This window comes from Rhinopithecus bieti, unplaced genomic scaffold (genome assembly GCF_001698545.2).
Source record: "Rhinopithecus bieti isolate Rb0 unplaced genomic scaffold, ASM169854v2 scaffold_7673, whole genome shotgun sequence".
NCBI classification, from domain to species: Eukaryota; Metazoa; Chordata; class Mammalia; order Primates; family Cercopithecidae; genus Rhinopithecus; species Rhinopithecus bieti.
In genome coordinates, this window is record NW_016806375.1 from 6,317,357 (window position 1) to 6,338,202 (window position 20,846).

The 20,846-nt window shown below is 46.3% G+C and overlaps 1 protein-coding gene across 1 annotated transcript in view; it reads right to left on the bottom strand.

Moving 5' to 3' along the window:
- ARHGEF37 (Rho guanine nucleotide exchange factor 37) overlaps positions 1 to 19,669 on the bottom strand; it is a 34,107-nt gene extending 14,438 nt beyond the window's left edge. The window contains exons 1-6 of the mRNA XM_017875807.1: positions 19,547 to 19,669; positions 11,937 to 12,084; positions 4,268 to 4,467; positions 2,776 to 2,906; positions 2,039 to 2,143; positions 616 to 726 (exon numbers count right to left, since the gene is read on the bottom strand). Coding sequence (XP_017731296.1) covers positions 616 to 726; positions 2,039 to 2,143; positions 2,776 to 2,906; positions 4,268 to 4,283 — 363 coding nt within the window. The 5' untranslated portion in view covers positions 4,284 to 4,467; positions 11,937 to 12,084; positions 19,547 to 19,669. The remainder of the gene's footprint in view (positions 1 to 615; positions 727 to 2,038; positions 2,144 to 2,775; positions 2,907 to 4,267; positions 4,468 to 11,936; positions 12,085 to 19,546) is intronic.
- Between the last annotated feature and the right edge of the window lie 1,177 nt (positions 19,670 to 20,846).

Below are 20,846 nucleotides of genomic sequence, written 5' to 3' on the forward strand. Positions count from 1 at the left end.
TGCAGAATGGGGCTATTCATAGAAGCCACTCCGAAAACCATATGGTGAGGATTAAGTGATGTAAGGAATATAAAGGGCTTAGCATAGAGCCTCGCAGATAGTGAGGCTCAGTAAATGCTAGTGGGGGCTATTTTTATCAGTAAAGGGCACTAATAATAATCGCTATGCTGCTGACCACTCACGAAGATTACAGATGTGGCAATTGTGTGAAGTGCCTGATTTCTTTTTTTTTTTTTCCTTTCCTTTTTTTGAGATGGAGTCTCACTCTGTCTCCAGGCTGGAGTGCAGTGGCATGATCTTGGCTCACTGCAACCTCCACCTCCCGAGTTCAAGCAATTCTCCTGCCTCAGCCTCCTGAGTAGCTGGGACTACAGGCGCACGCTGCCACGCCCGGCTAATTTTTTGTATTTTTAGTAGAGACGAGGTTTCACCGTGTTGTCCAGGCTGGTCTTGAACTCCTGACCTCAGGTGATCCACCTGCCTCGGCCTCCCAAAGTGCTGGGATTACAGGCGTGAGCCACCGCGCCTGGCCAAAGTGCCTGGTTTCTAAATAGTATTCTTGTACGCTCTACCACCTGCCTAACAAAGAAAGGAGAAAGGAAACGTTCCACTCACAAACGTCAGGAAGGCCTCGAGCTGAAGGTCTCTTGCCAAATTGCAATACTGCACTGCAGGCCCCTCGGGGATGTCCAGACTGTATTCGTGCGTCCTGAAGCAGAGGAAAGTCTGGACCCAGTACCAAGGAGAAACATTGAATCATGGCCGGTCGTGGCCATCGTACGCTGGAATCCCCTTCCACCACACCTCCTTGAAGAGGTTTTCCAGGCTGTCTACACACCCGCAGTGAGAGGGACAGACAGAGCTGATCCTGTCCTCACACAGCTTAAGCGATCAGAAAGTTCTGCCTTAGACTGAGCCAATATCTTTCTCCTCATTCCAGTGCTTCTTGAACTTCACACATTTACAAGCCACCTTTGTGGGGTCTTTTCTTTTCTTTTCTTTTCTTTTTTTTGAGACAGGGTCTTACTCTGTCACCTAGGCTGGTGTGCAGTGGCACGATCTTGGCTCACTGCAATCTCCACCTCCCAGGTTCAAGCGATTCTCCCGCCTCAGTCTCCTGAGTAGCTGGGACTACAGGCACGTGACACCATGCCCGGCTAAATTTTTCCGTATTTTTAGTAGAGATGAGGTTTCACCATATTGGCCAAGCTGGTCTCGAACTCCTGACCTTAAGTGATCTGCCCACCTCAGCCTCCCAAAGTACTGGGATTACAGGTGTAAGCCACTGCACCCAGTCCATATTCCACATGTTCTATTAATATTTTTCTCTAAATCAGCTAACTTTTCCTATTTACATCAATGCAGTAAAAATAAACATGCCTTCATGGCATTTAAATCTTCGTTTAATTAGTTGCTCACATTGACACATCAGGAGATGTCATCAAAAATCTGAAAAATACCTGAATTTCCAGGTATGTTTCTCTTAAAGTCAGAAGAACTGGGCCCATATTCTCACCCAGCAACAATCCCGCAGAGCTGAGAAATAGCTGCTCCTTTAGATTTGATTCATGTATTCATTCATTCAGCCCTTCAAATTCCAAATATTATTTTATATTTAAGTCCACTGAAAAGCCTCATAAACAGCCTGTTAGACACTAGGCTCCTATTGCATTGGATTGCCTATTACCTGCACACTTCACTCAGTAGCATTACCTGCCTGGCCCCTTTAGGCACCTGCGTTTGTCTCCCCTGTTCTAGGTGCTGGTCTGGCAGGGTTGCTCTGGAGGGCTCTGGTTCCAGTGAATTTTGGCCCTATGTGGTAGGAACTCCAATGGGCTCAGAGCTGCCCCCAGTATAATGACCTGGGGCTGAGGAGTGCTGGCCAGCATTCTTCTGGAGGCAGCCAGAGACAGGATGACTTCATCTGGTTGGTTTCTGAGGCTGGTGCCTTTCCCAGCTTGTAGGCTGGGCCCTGCAAGCCTCCTGCCAGGGGAACCCAGCCCAGACTCGCCCCTTATGAACCCTGCAAGGTCCTCACCTGCAGATTGTCCAGGTAAGCAGCCACGTTGTTCTTCAGCTCAGTCACACACAGAGACACCCACTGGAACCTCTCTTCTAAATCATCAAATTCCTTGTCTTCTGTCTGAAAGTAATGTGTGTGAGGGCTGAGAATATCCACATGGGGGCAGTGTACACCTGCTCCAGTGTCCCAAGTCCTCCCTGGGACAACCTTTCCACAGACTCGCCCACCAGAGCCGGTTCTCGCAACCCCAAAGCTGAGTGGGCAGTGTAGCTCAGTGGCTTTACATTCAAAGCATGGAATCGGATACACAAGCATGAACCCCAGTTCATTGGCTTCCTAGCCGTGTGACCCTGGACAGGTGTTTTACCCTCTCTGAGCTTCTGTTTTCTCATGGGGATAGTGGGAACACCTATTTCATTGTGTGAGCATGCTTGGTTCAGAGCAGGCACTGCACCAACCTGCTGAGCTGCTAGAAGCAGCTATTTAGGGCTGGTTCTTTGCCCAAACCCAGAGACCAGCTCTCCTATCTGTGTAAACAGGCCCCAAAGAGAGTGGCCCAAGACACTGGAGAAACCCCTCCACTGGCTCTTTGGAATCAAGTGGGGTGCCACCTCTGCCTCTTCCCAGCACCTCACTCTCTCAGCCTCCGTGTCCTCAGTTCTGAAAGGAGCCTAAGCCCCCTGTCTACCACTGTGCAGGGCCTGGCCTTGGGAGTGGCTGGGTGTGACTCTTCCTCCCAGGCCCACGCTCACCCTGGGGATCAGCCCCGCCTCCTGCTTCAGCATCTGGCTCAGCCGGGTGGTCTTCTTGGAGAGGGTGTGCGTGTTGATGCGGGCCAGCCGCTCCCGGAGGGTCAGCTGCTCTACCTTGGTGTACTTGGAGGCTGCAATGACACAGAAGAGGGGAAGCACGGTGATCAAGCTGACTCAGGAAAGCAAGTGTCATGGACATGCCTGGCTGGGCACCTGCTTGGGCCCTCTGCTCCATCAGGGTCACATTCATCAGGTTGATGAGTTACGCAGGAAAAGCACAGGGTCCTGTATCCGAGGTGTGAGCCCTAGCTGTAGAGCTTCCTGCCTGCTTGAATTTGGAAAGTCACCCCTCCTTGGGGCCTCAGTTTCCTCATCTGTAAAATGGGACAAGCCACCTTGCAGGATTGCTGGGAGAGTCACCTAAGACAGAGGGTCTGAATGAACTTTCTAAAGAAGAACCCAGGGAGAAGAGATTTGCCTGGGGTCCCTCAGCCACTTTGAGCCAGGCCATCTGGGAGCCACGCTTCCCGGTCCTGACTCAGTGCTTCCTACTGATCTGTCGTAGGATGGAGAAGCAGGTGGGGAGGAAATCCAAAGCTGCTAAATATAGTGTAGCATGGCGGTGAAGACTCCAGGCCTGAGTGTGAAACCTGGTTCTGTCCCTTACCAGTTCGGTGATAGGAAGCAAGTGATGTATGCTCTCAAGGACCAAATGTGATGTTGAAGGAAAAAGCACGGTGCAGCCAGCCCTTAGTAAACATTAGCTGAATTGCCAGTTGTATATTGTCTCAGGCACGTAATTGAGTTTCTCTTCACTTGGGACACTGCTTCATTTTCCAAACCTTTCTGTTTTAATAACCTGAGGGGCAGGGGTTCCTCTCTCCCCAGATATATGCACAGCTCTTTACCTCCCCAGTATTGGTTTCTCCTCCATAGTGTGGCAGTCATGTGGTTTGGATGAGATTGATCTCACTTTAGCTCAGGGGGTGGGTTGCTGACTGACACAAGCCAATTTATATAATTCCAACCCCCTGGCAACAGTGATCGATTCAAAGAAGGGCACATATCCTAGGCCTAAGTCAATCAGTTCACAACTCCCTAACTATGATGATTAGTTCAGGGTAAGTACATGACCCAGGTGGGTCCTAATCAAAGAGAAGCTTTGATTTAATTTTGTGGCTAAGGGGAAAATCCTGCCTTACCCTGGTAAGTATGGTGTGCAGCTGTGAGTCTTGGAACAGCCACAACTTACTATTATGAGGCAAGCCAGCCTGAAGATGAAGCTGATACAGAGTAAAGAGCAGAGACAAGGGAGTTACAGGGAAATGGAGCCAGCACCCTGATCGAACCCTACCTAAAGCTTGCCTTACCTCTGGGTTTATAGTTACATAAGCCACTACATTCTCTTTACGGGTGAAGCCGATTTTAGATAAATTTTCTGTAACTGGAAGCATTCCCACTAATGTGTCCTCTTAAATGCCCAAGTCCTTACCCACTTCCTTGCGCATCTTGTGCTCATTGATATTGGTGTTCACGTCCTGGAGGGCAGAGACAGCTCTCTGAAGGACAGGGTAGGCACTGGCATCAGGGACTGTGTTCTCCAGGATTTTCTGCAGCAGCAATGGGTACCTGGTGATCCTCTGCAGAGGAATTACCAGCAAGAAACTGAGGCCTGAAGATCCAGCTTGCGGCCTGAAGGAGAAGGCTGGTATTAGGCAGGTAAAGCCCACCCTTTGGAGGACCAGGGGGCCTGGGCTCTAGTCCTCACTCTACCATTTAGCTCACTGTGTGATCTCAGGCAAGTCAACCTCCCTCTGTGGTCCTCCAGTTCCTCACCTGTAACCTGTGAGTTCTAGATGTTAGGCAGGCAGTGACAGTTCTGGGCCTTGGTTTCCCATCTGTCCCAAATCGAGCGTTCAAGCTCTCTGCCCTCAGCTTGCTCGGCCTCTCCACAGCAGACACGACTGACACCCTTGCTCTTGAAACACTTTCTTCTTCTGGCCCCAGAGACACCCTCTGTCCTGCTTCTCCTCATACTCTGCAGGCAGCTCTCTCAGCCTGCTTTGTTGGTCTCTCTCCAATGCCGGAGTGTCCTGGGTGTCTTCTCCTCCCTCTCTCCACTTTTTCTTAGTGACCTCATTTGGTCCTATGGCTTTAAACACATCCCAAGCCCAGATCTCCACCTCCAACTTCTGTTCCAGAGCTCCAGACTGACACATACAACTGGATCCTTGACATCTCTGCTCAGATATGTCCCGAGGGCAACTCAACTGTGTTGGGTATCCACATGATAACTTATTTAATAGAATCGTCTGCTGCCTTAAAGAAATGTTCTTGTTTTGTTTGTTTGTTTTGTTTTGTTTTTTGAGAAGGAGTCTCACTCTGTCACCAGGCTGGAATGTAGTGGTGCGATCTCAGTTCACTGCAACCTCCGCCTCCCGGGTTCAAGTGGTTCTCCTGCCTCAGCCTCCCAAGTAGCTGAGATTACAGGTGCACACCACCACGCCCAGCTAATTTTTTTTTTTTGTATTTTTAGTAGAGACAGGGTTTCACCATGTTGGCCAGGATGGTTTCGATCTCTTGACCTCATGATTTGCCCGCCTTGGCCTCCCAAAGTGCTGGGATTACAGGCATGAGCCACCGTACCCGGCCAAAAAAAGTTCTTAAAAATCACAGGAACTTAATTTTTAGAGATGTATTTAAAGTATTTAGGGGTAAAAGTCATAATATCTACAATTTCCTTCAAATTGGCATAAAAATAGATAAAGCAAACAGCAAAATGTTAACACTTGTTAACACTTGTTAATTTTAGGTGGTGGGTATGTATCTATTACATTATACTATTTTCTATAGTTTGAAACTTTTTATGAAAAAAAGTTTTAAAAAATGATTGCTTGAGGCCAGGAGCTCAAGACCAGCCTGGGCAACATAGCATGACCTCTGTCTCAAGAAAAAAAAGAAAAAGAAATTCACCAGGCATGGTGGCTACTCAGGAGGTTAACACAGGAGGATTGCCTAAGCCCAGGAGTACGAGAATACACTGACCTGTGATCATGCTACTGTACTCCAGCCTGGGCAACAAAGCAAGACCTCATCTTGAAAAAAAAAAAAAAAAAAAAAAGTGAAAACAAAACAAAACTCTGGAACTAATGGTGCCAAGGTCCCTTCCAGATACACCATTGATGCATGGATGACTAGTTATAGTCTCCTTCTTAAGGATGTCTGGAATTTCATCAAGAGTCCCCAAGTGAATGGCATCTGGGAAGGGGCTCCACAGTCTTTTTTTGATCATGACCAGTAGCCCCTAGGCCCAGCTTGGAGAAAGTCACGAAGGTTTCAAACATCAGCCATCTAAGTGTACCTTCTCCTTGAAGACTCAACCAATGCTGCTCAGGACCTTTCTCTGGGCCCTCCCTGATAATACTTGTGCCTCTGGCTCTCCCTCCTTAGGAAAATCTCCAGACCAAATGTCCAGGAAAGATCAGCCATGAAGCTAAGAACAGGCAGAGCAGGTGGGAGCCCCTCAGAAGCTGCAGGGGGCGGGATTACCCATCAGGAGACGCCTACGCTGGCCATCTGCTCTCACCAAGGGTGTCCAGGGGCTTGGCAGACTGTGGGCAGGGAGGGTGGAAACCACTGCCAGGTATTTGCAAAACTCCATCCTCTGGGCTCCCTTTCCATGGGAAAGAGCCAACTGTCTCCCAGGGACAACTGTCAACTCACAAATTAGAGTGCAAGCCGTCCTGAAAGAGATGATCGTGTATTTTCCTCACAACCATGAAGGGATTACCAAAGAATGAGAGCATCCGCTCACATTTACAGACTTTCTAAGGTAATTTGGACAATACTTTTTTATGCAGCTTTTCAGATAGGCAACAGAAATTGAAAGATGATACACAGAGCTGGGTGAGGGTGGAAAAACAGGCCTTCATACATTCTCTTGGTGGGAGTATCAACTGGCAAGATCTTGGAGAGGCAGAGGAGTTTGGCAATTTGTAAAGGGTACAAACCCTTTCTTTTTTTTTTTTTGAGGCGGAGTCTCGCTCTGTCGCCCAGGCTGGAGTGCAGTGGCCGGACCTCAGCTCACTGCAAGCTCCGCCTCCCGGGTTCACGCCATTCTCCTGCCTCAGCCTCCTGAGTAGCTGGGACTACAGGCGCCCACCACCTCGCCTGGCTAGTTTTTTGTATTTTTTAGTAGAGACGGGGTTTCACCGGGTTAGCCAGGATGGTCTCGATCTCCTGACCTCGTGATCCACCCATCTCGGCCTCCCAAAGTGCTGGGATTACAGGCTTGAGCCACCGCGCCCGGCCCACAAACCCTTTCTTCCATCAATCCCATCCTAGAAATAGACCCACAGAAATCCAAACTCAAGTGAGCAAAGATAAAGGTACAAGTTGTTCAGCGACTCTATTTGAGTTAGTAAATAATTGGAAACAACCCAAATATCCTTCAATAGAGGAATGGCCAAATAAGCCATAGTTTAAGAGCAATCCAGGAAAGAAACTCTGCAGCCATTAAAAAAACACTGTGCTGGGCACAGTGGCTCATGCCTATAATCCTAGCACTTTGGGAAGCCAAGGTGGGCAGATTGCTTGAGTCCAAGAGTTTGAGACCAGCCTGGGCAACACAGTGAAACTCCGTCTCTACAAAAATGAGTCAGGTGTGGTGGCACACACCTGTAGTCCAAATTATTCAGGAGACTGAGGTAGGAGGATCACCTGAGCCTAGGAGGTCAAGGCTGCAGTGAGCTGAGATCACTGTTCTCCAGCCTGGGTGTACAGCCTCTGTACTCCAGCCTGGGTGACAGAGTGAGACCGTCTCAAAAAAAAGAAAAAAAAGAAAGAAAGAAAAGAACACTGTAGAAATAGCCATGCTATCCTGAAAAGAGATTCATTACTATGGTTAAACATAAATGTAAGTTCTAGAACAGCATGTATAGAAGAAGCCTCATAAAAATTCTATCTGTCAGATGGGAGCTGTGGCTCACGCCTGTAATCCCAGCACTTTGGGAGGTCAAGAATGGCAGATCACGAGGTCAAGAAATCGAGACAATCCTGGCTGACATGGTGAAACCCTGTCTCCACTAAAAATACAAAAATTGGCCGGGCGCGGTGGCTCAAGCCTGTAATCCCAGCACTTTGGGAGGCCGAGACGGGCGGATCACGAGGTCAGGAGATCGAGACCATCCTGGCTAACCTGGTGAAACCCCGTCTCTACTAAAAAATACAAAAAACTAGCCGGGCGAGGTAGCGGGCACCTGTAGTCCCAGCTACTCGGGAGGCTGAGGCAGGAGAATGGCGTGAACCCGGGAGGCGGAGCTTGCAGTGAGCTGAATTCCGGCCACTGCACTCCAGCCCAGGCGACAGAGCGAGACTCCGTCTCAAAAAAAAATAAAAAAAAAATAAAAAAAAAAATAAAATACAAAATTAGCCGGGCGTGGTGGTGCACTCCTATAGTCCCAGCTACTTGGGAGGCTGAGGCAGGAGAACCCCTTGAACCCGGGAGACAGAGGTTGCAGTGAGCTTAGATTGCACCACTGCACTCCAGCCTGGGAGACAGAGCAAAACTCTGTCTCAAAAAAAAAAAAAAAAAATTACATCTATCTATCTAATCATCTGTCTGTTCATCTCTCTCTCTCTCTATCTATAAATATACAGTAGAAAATTTGGATGGAAAACATTGCTAGGGGAATGGACTTTTATGTTTTTACTTTATATACTTGTGTGTTGTTGGAACTTTCCTTTTGTTCAATAAGCATATGTTGCTTTTATATTTAAAACAAACACATCTAGCTGATAAAGGAAAGCAAAGAAGATTATTTGCCTTCTCCAAACTCTGCTGCCTCAGCCATCATTCTGGAACTGCAGTGCTTTGCGCTGAACAGGTCCATCTCTGCAAGGCTGCCTTTTCCACCCTGACAGCTCTACCATTAGGGCAGTCCTACCTAGGGCAGAGCTTCCTGCCCACTGCCAAGGCGAGCTTTTTATTCCCTTGGCTCTTAGATGGGAAGAGTTGCCTTAAAAGACAGAATGAATATCCCACCCAAATAAAGGGTGGGGTCAGCGTGCATTTTGGAATCCCAAGGAATCTAATAACCTGGTGCCATCTATCCTAGCAGACTGAGAAAGAACTAGTTACGGCTGGCATGGCGATTCTTATTGGCCAGGCTCTGGAAAGTAATGTCTGGCATTTAATGGGCAGGGACCAGGTCCACTGGATGTCTTGCAAGGACAGTCCTGAACTACAGAGAATTGTTCCATGTCTCACATGTCCCCCTGAACATTCAGAGACTGAACAAAGGCCCTGCAATGTGCTACACTTCTTTTTTTTTTTTTGAGACGGAGTCTCACTCTGTCGCCCGGGCTGGAGTGCAGTGGCCGGATCTCAGCTCACTGCAAGCTCCGCCTTCCGGGTTCACACCATTCTTCTGCCTCAGCCTCCCGAGTAGCTGGGACTACAGGCGCCTGCCACCTCGCCCGGCTAGTTTTTTGTATTTTTTAGTAGAGACAGGGTTTCACAGTGTTAGCCAGGATGGTCTCGATCTCCTGACCTCGTGATCCGCCCGTCTTGGCCTCCCAAAGTGCTGAGATTACAGGCTTGAGCCACCGCGCCCGGCCAATGTGCTACACTTCTAAAAACCTAAATATGTTTATCACTCTTGGACTCTATCCAGTCATATATCATAATACTGGGAATTACTATGACACTACCTTTTATAAATCCCATTTCAACGATATTATTTCATTCTTTCTCTTATCATAAACAAGGAAGTCAGGTTTATTGTCACTGTCATTCTGTGCTCTTTCTTTTTTTGTACTTTTGTACAGAACAGCTTCAGATATCTCTTTCTTTAAATCCAGACTTATTTATTATAAGTAGCTGCAAGCATCTGATGGCTTCCTTATATCTTTTAGTAGTGGTGTCCAAGGATATGCACACTGAAATATATAGTATTTTATTGGAATGATTTTCCTTTTATTTCTCCTTTATATTGAAGTCATTATATTGATTTTTTTCAGTTACATATATAGGTAGGAGAGATTTATTTATACATATATTTCAGGATATGTCTCAGGATAGTAAATTTATGTAATATTTGTTATAACAAGGGAGCATGGCGCTGATAAAATTGAGAACGACAGTGTGGTCTCAGAGAAAATAGAATCCCTGCCTAGCTGAGATAACTATAATACGTGGGATTCATTGAGTGTCACTTACGTGCAATAAATCAATGCCCCATGCAGGGCTGTTATTCCTCCCACCCTACACATAAGGAAACTAGGTCTTGAGACATAAAATGGCTCTCTCATGTCCAGGGGCCAAGCCACATCCACCACCATGTAGCCCGGCTCCAGAGCCCATGGGCAAAACCCAGCTGGCCTGGCTAGAAAAGACCAAAGCGCAGAGGCTGTAGTAAACAGCAGCTTCTGAACAACCAGGGCTCCCACACACCATGTTTATTAAATGTCTGAGCTAGATGCCAGCGCTGAACTCTTGAGAGATGTTACATCTCAGTTTCTGGCGTCTCTCAAAAAATCAGAGGCTCTGGCCACAATAGACCCTCATTTCTACATGGCAGCTGCATTCTACATGCAAAAAAATCACTGCAACTATTCCTCTCCTAATCTCTACAAGCTTTTGTCACTTTGAAGCTCCTGCTACCAAGAAATGGAGTTTATTTCCCCACCCCTTAAGTATGGGCTGGCCTTAGGACTTCATGTGAATGACGATGTGCCAGTTCCCAGCTAAGACCTCTAGATGCCAAGCCCTCCCCACTGCCCTTAGAACCTTAGACCACGATGTGAATAAGCTAGCCTGCGGGAAGAGGAGAGACCATGCAACCACTGGTGAGGCAGCTCTTGTGTCCCAGATACGTGAAAAAACCCAGCCAGGATCAGCAAAGCTGACCTGCAGGTGACTGCAGATATTTGAGGGTGCTAATGATTCCAGGAGAATCATTTACTGAGTACACCTAAATTGCTAATATGCAGAAGTGTGAGCTAAATCAATGTTTATTTTAAGCCACTACATTTTGGGGGTGGTTTGTTATCTGGCAAAAGCCACTTGATAGAGCAACAATCAGCTAAGCTGTGCTGCAGCTGCACGCTACACGGGGTCTGTTGCCTCTAGTTTGCGCAGCCTCCACTTCTCCCTTTTGTCTCATCTCTGGCACCTGCTTCCCTTTATATCTGTAAACTATAGAAATATATTTAGTGACCTTTGCAGAAGTCTGTTTGTAAGACCCATGAAGGATGAATAAAAGGGGGAAATAAGTACAGTTTTTTTGGAAGCAGAGAGGGACTAGGACATGGGTTCTTGAAAAGGAGACTTTAGGCGTGAGCCACCACGCCCAGCCAGATATTTTTTACTGTAAAAATTTTGATGTTTTAAAGTTCTTGAATCATGTAATCATGTTACCCATTCGAAAATTTTAATTTGAAGACACACTCTCTACATTTTTCTACCTGGGGCTTCTACCCACTGGTGTTAATTCTAGGTTATGAGTCCACCAGGGACTGGTGATTCTGTCCCTTTTCCATGTGGTAGGATGTCAGTCACTGGTAGAGAGGGATCCTCAGGTGACACACACCTGCTTCTCATCACTATGGGAACACATGAGACCTTCATCTCACTGCCCTTTCCTGTGCTAGTTATGAGCACTACTCCCAAATGTTTCCGCTTCTCCAACTCTGGACATGTGGTAGGATGGCATGCCCTGCCTCCTGGTTGTTGAATGAAGCTATGATGAGTCCTGGCCAATGAATTACAAGAAGTGATTAATATTATTTCTGGCCCAGAGCATTCAATTGCCAGCGTTAGACTCTCCAGAGCTCTTTTTTCTTAAGCCACAGTTACTGGCAACATTCCAGACAGTGGCTGCTGTGAGTGTGGGTCCCGCAGTGAGGATGACAAAGAGCAGAACCCCAAGTCAGCCTTCAATGGAGCAAAAGGAAGACATAAACCTTTGTTGTTTGAAACCACTGAGATGTGGGAGCTGTTTGTCTCTGCAGCACAGCCTGCCCTATCCTGACTAACACAGGTGCTGACAGAGCAACACTCCTGAAGCAGCATGAATGGCATGAAAAAGGGATGAGACTGTAGCTACCCCTGACCTGGGTCAGTGGGGCAGGAACGAGTGCTCACTGGCTGTTCTACTCACACCACCGCCTCAATGATGCCCTGGATGTGCCGCTGCAGCTCCGGCTCCTTCCTGTACGTGTCCACCAGTAGCAAGGCCTGGTCGTAGCTGGCACAGTAGACCTTATAGACTTGCTCCAACTCCTCTTGGAATTCCAGAAATAAGTTACCTGAGGGTGAAGACGCAACAAGGGATCATCAAGGGCATGTCTGTGTGTTCCCTAGCTTGGAACATGGAGGCAGTAAGTAAACCCCTCCAGCTCTCCAGTGAGATTGCTGGGTTTATCAGCGTGTTACCATGGGTAAATGACCTCATCTTCCTGACTTTCTGGTTTTTATCATCTTTTCACAAGGTTGTTCTGAGGATTGAGTGACAGAATGATATACATCTTAGGCTGGGACCCTGTGAGCACTTACTAAATGGTAACTATAGTCATACCAGGAATATTAATAATGCTCACATTTGGACAGTGCTTTATAGTACAGAAAGCACACTCATAACCATTAGCTCTTTTTTTTTTTTTTTTTTTTTTTTTTGAGACAGAGTCTTGCTCTTGTCGCCCAGGTTGGAGTGCAGTGGCGCAATCTTGACTCACAGCAACCTCCGCCTCCTGGGTTCAAGCAATTCTCCTGCCTCAGCCTCCTGAGTAGCTGGGGTTACAGGCGTATGTTACCATGCCCGGCTAAGTTTTGTATTTTTAGTGGAGACGGGGTTTTACCATGTTGACCAGGCTGGTCTTGAATTCCTGACCTCAGGTAATCCACTTCCCTTGGCCTGCCAAAGTGCTGGGATTACAGGTGTGAGCCACTACGCCTGGCCGCTCATTTTATATTTACAATTAAAGACAAAATGTGTGACAAGCACAACGATAAATCCCCAATTTACAAAGACATGCTGCAGCATAACACAACTGGTTACGGTGTGGGCTTGGATTCGAGGGAACTAGGGCCAGATCTCCAGCAACCCTTTCCCAGTTGTGTAACCTGAGGCAAGTGTTTCACTCCTCTGGCTCTCTATTTTCTCATCTATGGAATGCAAATAGAAGCAGTACTTATGGCCGGGTGTGGTGGGTCACGCCTACAATTCCAGCACTTTGGGAGGTCAAGACGGGTGGATCACGAGGTCAGGAGTTCCAGACCAGCCTGGCCCACATGGTAAAACCCTGTCTCTACTGAAAATACAAAAATTAGCCAGGTATGATGGTGTGTTCCTGTAGTCCCAGCTACTCTTGGGAGGCTGAGGGAGGAGAATTGCTTGAACCTGGGAAGCGGAGGTTGCAGTAAGCCGAGATCGCGCCACTGCACTCCAGCCTGCACAACAGAGCAAGATTCCATCTCAAAACAAAACAAAACAAAATTGTTTGCGTATTTGTTATTTTTAATTCCCATCCTCATATGTCATATTACATATGTAATATATTTATTATATACATATGATAAGTGCCATGAATTAAAACGAAGCCAAATAAAGAGTTAGAAAATGGTGGGGGATTTACTTGGGGAAGGCCTCTCACAAGATGTGAATGTCTGCCAGAGAGGCAGAGGTAACCAGCCCTGGGAACAAGCAAGGGAAGAGCAGCACCCAGTATTAGGGAAGGACACCTGCAGAGGCCCTGAGGCAGGCAAGTGCTGGCCACAAGCGCAACAGCAACAAGGCAAGTGTGGCTGGAGTGGGTGAACAAGGGCATAAAGTAGAGGAAATTAATCTCCAGGTGGATAGTGTCAAAAAATAAAATAGGTTGGGTGCTGTGGCTCGCGCCTGAAATCCCAGCATTCTGGGAAGCCAAGGCGGGTGGATCACTCGAGGCCAGGAGTTTCAGACCAGCCTGGCCAACATAGCAAAACCCCGTCTCTACTAAAAAAAAACACAAAAGTTAGCCAGGCGTGGTGGCAGGCGCCTATAATCCCAGCTACTCAGGAGGCTGAGGCAGGAGAACTGCTTGAACTCTGGAGGTAGAGGTTGCAGTGAGCTGAGACTGTGCCACTGCACTCCAGCCTGGGTGACAGAGCAAGACTGTCTCAAAAAATAAATTAATTAATTTTAAAAAATAAAAATAAAGTAGAGGAAATAAGCAGGCAACAGAAGCCAGATCATGCAGGGTCTCAAAGTAAGTGAAGTGCAGTAAGGGATTCAGCTTTTATTCTAATGGTGGCAGGAAGCAACTGGAGGGCTTTGAGCAGCGGTGATGGGATCTGATTTCTGCTTAAAAGGATCACGCTGGTGCTCAATTTCAGCATCATATACACTAAAATTGGAACAATATAGAGATTAGCATGGTGCCTCTGCAAAAATAACATGCAAATTTGCGAAGCATTCCATATTTTCAAAACAGAAACTGATGAGAGATTAGTGACCTAGAGAAGGTGGATGGACTTGAGAGGAAGTGGTGAGGGTGAAGAAAAATATATTAACCACAAGAAGGCAGGTGGGGAACCAGGGACCACAGGAAGCCCAGCTGACCCTACTGCCTGCCAAAGCCATGGGCTAGACCTGTGACCTAGACAAGGTCTGTGTTGGGACACATCAGTTGGTGGCCAGAGGTGCAAGTTCTCAGCAAAGATCCCCATGGGGAGATCGCCGTCCCTGGGCCTACCCTTTCCCAGTGTCGGTTCAGCTGATGCCTAGCAAGAACTCCCAGGAGAAGCCCCTAGAGCCGGACAGAACATGACCACCTGAAACTGCAGCCAGGAAGAAGCTGTGTGAGAGAGAGATCAGCCAACTGCAGAGACGGCCCTGCTAGGAGATAGCTTGGGTGTGGCCCAAGTTCCCACACTCTCCTCAACATGGGTGTGTCCTCAGGAATGAGACAGACATGCCAAGGAAACTGTCATACCAGTGTGGCCAGGGGCAAGGGTGTTTCAGTAACTAAAGGACAGAGGAAAGTGAACTCCCAGAGAACAGAGTGGTCCAAAGAGGCAAGAATGCCAATTACACCAAAGGAAAGGCTTGTTTCCTCTCTGCTTGTCCTTCTCCAGTCACAGATTAGCAAACAATTTATTCCTAGTGTCAAAGGGGGCACTTTATCTCTAGCTGGGATTAGTTGGAAAGGAGAGAAAGGGAAGCAGCATGGTCAAGACCTAGGGCTCTAGAAGAGCTGGGTTCAAATACTAACTGCCTGGTCAAGCTGTGTGACCTTGGGAAAGTTACTTAGCCTCTCTGAGCCTCAGAGATGTCTTTGGTAAAATGGAGGTTATTAATAATAATCAACAAGTAATGATGTTATGAGAATTCAAAGAGCTTCAGGTTAAGTACTTGGCATCATTTTTGGCACAGAGATGGATACTGTTTTCAAGCTCATTTTAAGGTGGCAGTAACTGGGACTCAGAAAGGAAAGAGCTTGAGGGTGGCAGGACCTTGTTAGTCAGATTCCAAAGCTTCTGCTATAACCACTAGACCTGCAGTGCTCAAATATAGTAGTCACCAGCCACACGTGGCTATTGGGCACTTGAAATATGGTGAACCCCAAATGCGATGTGCTGTCAGTGTAAAAGATACTGGATTTCAAAGACTTCATATAAAACAAAAGTAATGAATGATGAATGTTTATACTGATTACATGTTGAAATATTATTTTGGATCTATTGAGTTAAATAAAAGATATCATTAAAATTAATTTCAGTTGTTTCTTTAATTTTCTTAATGTAGCTACTTGAAAATTTTAAATATTTGTAGCTAACATTATATTTCTCTCTTTTTTTTTTTTTTTGAGATGCAGTCTTGCTCTGTTGCCCAGGCTGGAGTGCAGTGGCACAATCTCGGCTCACTGCAACCTCCACCTCCTGGATTCAAGCAATTCTCCTGCCACAGCCTCCCAAGTAGCTGGGATTATAGGTGCCCACCAACATGCCCAACTAATTTTTGTATTTTTAGTAGAGATGGGGTTTCACTGTGTTGGCCAGGCTGGTCTTGAACTCCTGACCTCAGGTGATTTATCTGCCTCAGTCTCCCAAAGTGCTGGGATTGTAGGCGTGAACCACCATGCCCAGCCTCCCAAAAATCTTTCAAAATGCTGTTGCTAGGCCAAGAGTTTGCAACCAGGCTGACCAACATGGCGAAACCCAGTCTCTACTGAAAATACAAAACTTAGCTGGGCATGGTGGCACACGCCTGTAATCCCAGCTACCTGGTAGGCTGAGACATGAGAATCGCTTGAACCTGGAAGGCAGAGGTTGCAACGAGCCAAGATCACGCCACTGTACTTTAGCCTGGGCAACAGAGAGAGACTCTGTCTCAAAAAAAAAAAAAAAAAAATGCTGTTGCTGCCCTACTGGGGAAAGGGCTCTCCTTGCATAGCAAGGCCTAGGGGCTAGAGGGGGAATAGAGAGACAGTGGGCAGGAACCAGAGCGGCCTGACCTGGCACATAGTTGCACTGAGGAGAAGAAAAGCCATGTGGGTTATTTGGGTCTCTTTTTGGCAACCACAAGAGACAAGGGATGAGAAAGGTATTTTCTGCAGACTCTGTGAAGGCCAGGGAACAGGACTGCCAAATTTGCAGGGGAGAGAGGAATACAGGATGCTCTGTTAAATTTGAATTTTAGATAAACAATGAATAATTTTTTAGCATAAGCATGTCCCATATTTTAACTGGAAACCCTACAGTGAAGCAGTGAGGACAGCTCATGGACATGTCACCAGGTGTGATCAGGAGACAAGTAGCCTTTTGGCTCTGTGGGTCCAGCAGGAAGGCAGACTGAGAAATGAAGACCTTTACAAGGAACCTCACCAAATCTCAAACATGTAGCTATAGAAGAGCCTGAGCTCAAAGTCCTTAGACCTTAGAATGTTTTCAGCCTGGGTCTATATCAATTTCCATTCAAATAAGTGTTCATTATTAACAGAAATAATGATCAAATGATAAAAGAGAAAGTACCTGTAAGAACATCTATAGGTACTTTTTAAATTTTTTTATTTTTGAGACAGAGTCTCACTCTGTCACCCAGGCTGGAGTGCACTGGCAGGATCTCAGCTCCCTGCAACCTCCACCTCCCGGGTTCAAGCAATTCTTGTGCCTCAGCCTCTCACGTAGCTGGGATTACCAGTGTGTGCCACCACACCTGGCTAATTTTTGTATTTTTAGTAGAGATGGGGTTTCACCATGTTGGCCAGGGTGGTCTCGAACTCTTGACCTCAGGTGATTCATCCGCCTTAGCTTCCCAAAGTGCTGGGATTATAGGTGTGAGTTACCATGCCCAGCCTACAGATACTTTTAAAAATCTCGTTCTTTAATTTTGCATTCCTTTATCATTTATAGGGAATAGTAACTCACTCACATTGCTATTTTAGTAAAGAACTATATTTTCAAAGGAATGATAAACACACAATACACAGGCTTTAGTCTCACCTTCTACCATGCAGAAGCAATTCAGTGTAGCAGTTGAGAGCTCTGACTCTCAGGGCCAACTACCTGCATTCAAATTCTGGCTCTGCCCCTAGCTGCGTGACTAAGCAAGTTATTACGTCTCTCTGTGCCAAAGATTCCTCAACTGTAAAATGAGATAATGGTATCTACATTTCAGGGTTATTTTGAGATGAAGTGAATTAATATATGTACATAAGAACAGTGCTTAGCATTTTGTAAACACTCAGAAAGTAGGTTTTTAAGATTTTTTTGTGTATTTAGGCCAGGCACGGTGGCTCACGCCTGTAATCCCAGCACTTTGGGAGGTCAAGGCGGGCAGATCACCTGAGGTCAGGAGCTCGAGACTAGTCTGGCCAACATGGTGAAACCCCATCTCTACTAAAAATACAAAAATTAACCGAGTGTGGTGGTGCGCGCCTGTAATCCCAGCCACTCAGGAGGCTGAGGCAGGAGAATCGCTTGAACCTGGGAGGCAGAGGTTGCAGTAAGCCGAGATCATGCCATTGCACTCCAGCCTGGGTGACAGAGCGAGACTCCATCTCAAAAAAAAAAACAAAACAAAAAACCCACAAAGCTTTTTTTGCATGTTTGTTGTTTTTAATCCCCATCCTCATTATTCATGTTCGGGAAAGGTTAGAAGATTGGTGGTATAAAAGCCAGGGGCACTTGGGTGGCCACAGCACTGGGTACCTTTATCTCCTCCTCCTTTCTGCCACTGTAGTGAATCTGGCACCCACCCATTCCCCTATATCTCCTGACTCCACTAGGAAACCCCTCACCATGGGAATCCTGGCAGCAGATGGGATGAGACAGAAGGAGACAGGTATGAGGTTTGCGCCCACTCCTCCTTTCTTTCTGCCGTGGTCATCCTAATCATTTCAGAATAAGAAGACTATCCTCCTCAGGAGGCTGAGGCAGGAGGATCCTTGAGGCTGGAAGGTGGAGGCTGCAAGTGAGTCATGATTGCTCCATTGCACTCTAGCCTAGGCAATAGAGTGAGATCCCATCTCAAAAAAAAAAAAAAATTAAACCAAAGGAGACTATCCTCATTTCTCATCTGGGCCACAACTGATCTCACTGCTTCCACTCTCACCACCCCCTCATAATCCATTGTCCACAACAGCCAAAGAGATCTTTGAAAAACATAAATCAGCCGGGTGTGGTGGCTCACGCCCGTAATCCCAGCACTTTGGGAGGCCAAGGCAGGCAGATCAAGAGGTCAGGAGTTCAAGACCAGCCTGACCAATATGGTAAAACCCTGTCTCTACTAACAATACAAAAAGTAGCCAGGCATGGTAGCAGGCACCTGTAGTCCCAGCTACTTGGGAGGCTGAGGCAGGAGAATCACTTCAACCCAGGAGGCAGAGGTTGCAGTGAGCCAAGATTGCGCCACTGCACTCCAGCCTGGGCGGCAGAGCAAGACTCCGTTTCAAAAAAAAAAGGAAAAGAGAAACATAAATCAAACCATGTCACTTCCCCACTCAAAACTGTCCAATGGCTCCCCATCACAGTTAGAATAAACTCCAAACTCCTTGCCATGACCTATAACACTGTGCATGATCTGGTCCTCGTGTGCCTCTTCTATCTTATCCCCTGACAGTCTCCCCTCACTAATTTCCCTGGAGCCATATCAACCTTCCATCTGTCCTTTAAACGTTATGGACTCATCCTTGCCTCAGGGCCTTTGCACAACTATGCTCTCTACTCTCCCTTCAGATATTCTCAAGGCTAGCTCCTTCCTGACACTCAGATCTCAGTTCATATGTTCCCTCCTCCAGAGGCCTTCCCTCACACCCAGAAGTTACCACAACTATTTATCGCCTTCAAATTACAAATTATCACCTACAATTCTGTTGTTTGTCTGTTTATCTTCTGTCTCTGTCACTAACTTGTCAACTCCATGAGAATAGAAGCTCAGACTCTCTTGTTGATGCTTTGCCTGTACACTGCAGATGCTCAGTAAATAACTGTTGGATGAATGAATATGAAAGAGACACAGACTAAACATTTAGCTGCATCACTAACAATTCTGTGACTGTGAGGATGTTCCTCTCTGTCTCTGGGGCTCAGTCTCTGTAAAGCAATGGGACTGGACTAGTTGTTATTTGAGGGCCCCGCTGGCTCTGATAGGTTGTGTTTTGGAGATCCCCAAAACAGACTGCCATTCAGCTACATTTCCCTGGAACTCTGGAGACAGTTAAGCAGTGACCACTCGCTGAGAACAATTGCACAAGAATCTAAGGCTAACAGCTCCTTAGGTTTTTTGCTTACCAACTAGCTGCACTTGTTCCTCTTTCTTGGAGGCTGTCTCCTGTAGATCATGAAGGAATCTGCTGTTCACCTTGATGATATCATCAATGTTTGAGAACAGGACATCCAGATCTCCCTGTGGCAACTGGAAGGAACAAAGAAGCCATGGGAGGTGGTTAGGAGTTCCACAGAGTGTATTTGCAGACTTTCGAGATTAGGACAGAACACTCACACCATTCCCATCACTCTTGAGAAGACTGGCTGCCCCAGTGAAATTCTGCAAGGATTTTGAAACGTTAAAATGTTAATGTTTTGAAACGTTAAAAATTGAGTATTTTCATTACTTTACAAGAAGAGAGGAACAGATGGAGTACTCAGTGTGGAAGGAAAGCTGAACCGGGGTTTTTGCCTAGGTCTGCTGTCAGCTGTCTTCTCTCAGTTTCCCCATCTGTCATCGAAGGGTGAGAAGTTAGAATTCTTTCCAGCTCTGACATACTTGGCACCTACCACCATCACCTCAAGATGCATTCTCTGGACCCTATTAACCAAGCTTTACCGCTGTTTAAAAAGATGCAGGACATCTATACAAATGCACAAGCAGTGAAGGATGTGCTGGACACACACTCAAGTGGGAAACCTAACTGCGGAACAATATCTAGAGTCTGCTCTTGTTTTTGTTAAAATAAATAACAGTCATGCACTGCATAATAACATTTTAATCAAAGATGGATTGTATATACCAGGGTGATCTCATAGAATTATAATATCATATTTTTACTGTACCTTTTCTGTGTTTAGATACATAAATACTATTGTCTTGAAGTTGCCTGTAGTATTCAGGACAGTGACATGCTGAACAGATTTATAGCCTAGGAACAATAGGCCATACCGTCCAGTCTATGTGTGTAGCAGGCTATCCCATCTAGGTTTGTATAAGTGCATTCTATGGTGTTCGCACATGATGAAATTGCCTAACTATGCATTTCTCAAAACATATCCCTGGTGTTAAGTGACACATGACTGTATTTGCTTGTTTAACGTCTACAGAGAAAAATCCTAATTTCTGGAGGGTAAAATAAAAGAAGCACTTCACTTTCTACATTGTCTACTTTGGTATTTCATTCAATGAAGAAAGACTATTTTTAAGTCCAGTATTTATGTGTCAAGACTGGGATATACTCAACTAAACAAAATCTTTGCCCTTATGGACCTCAAATGCGAGGGGATGCTTGAAATGTAGCAAGCAAGAGCCTGCATTATTTCTGAAACCAGAAAAAGAAAATGTAAAAAATAAGCACTATAATAGTAACTCTCACAGTGA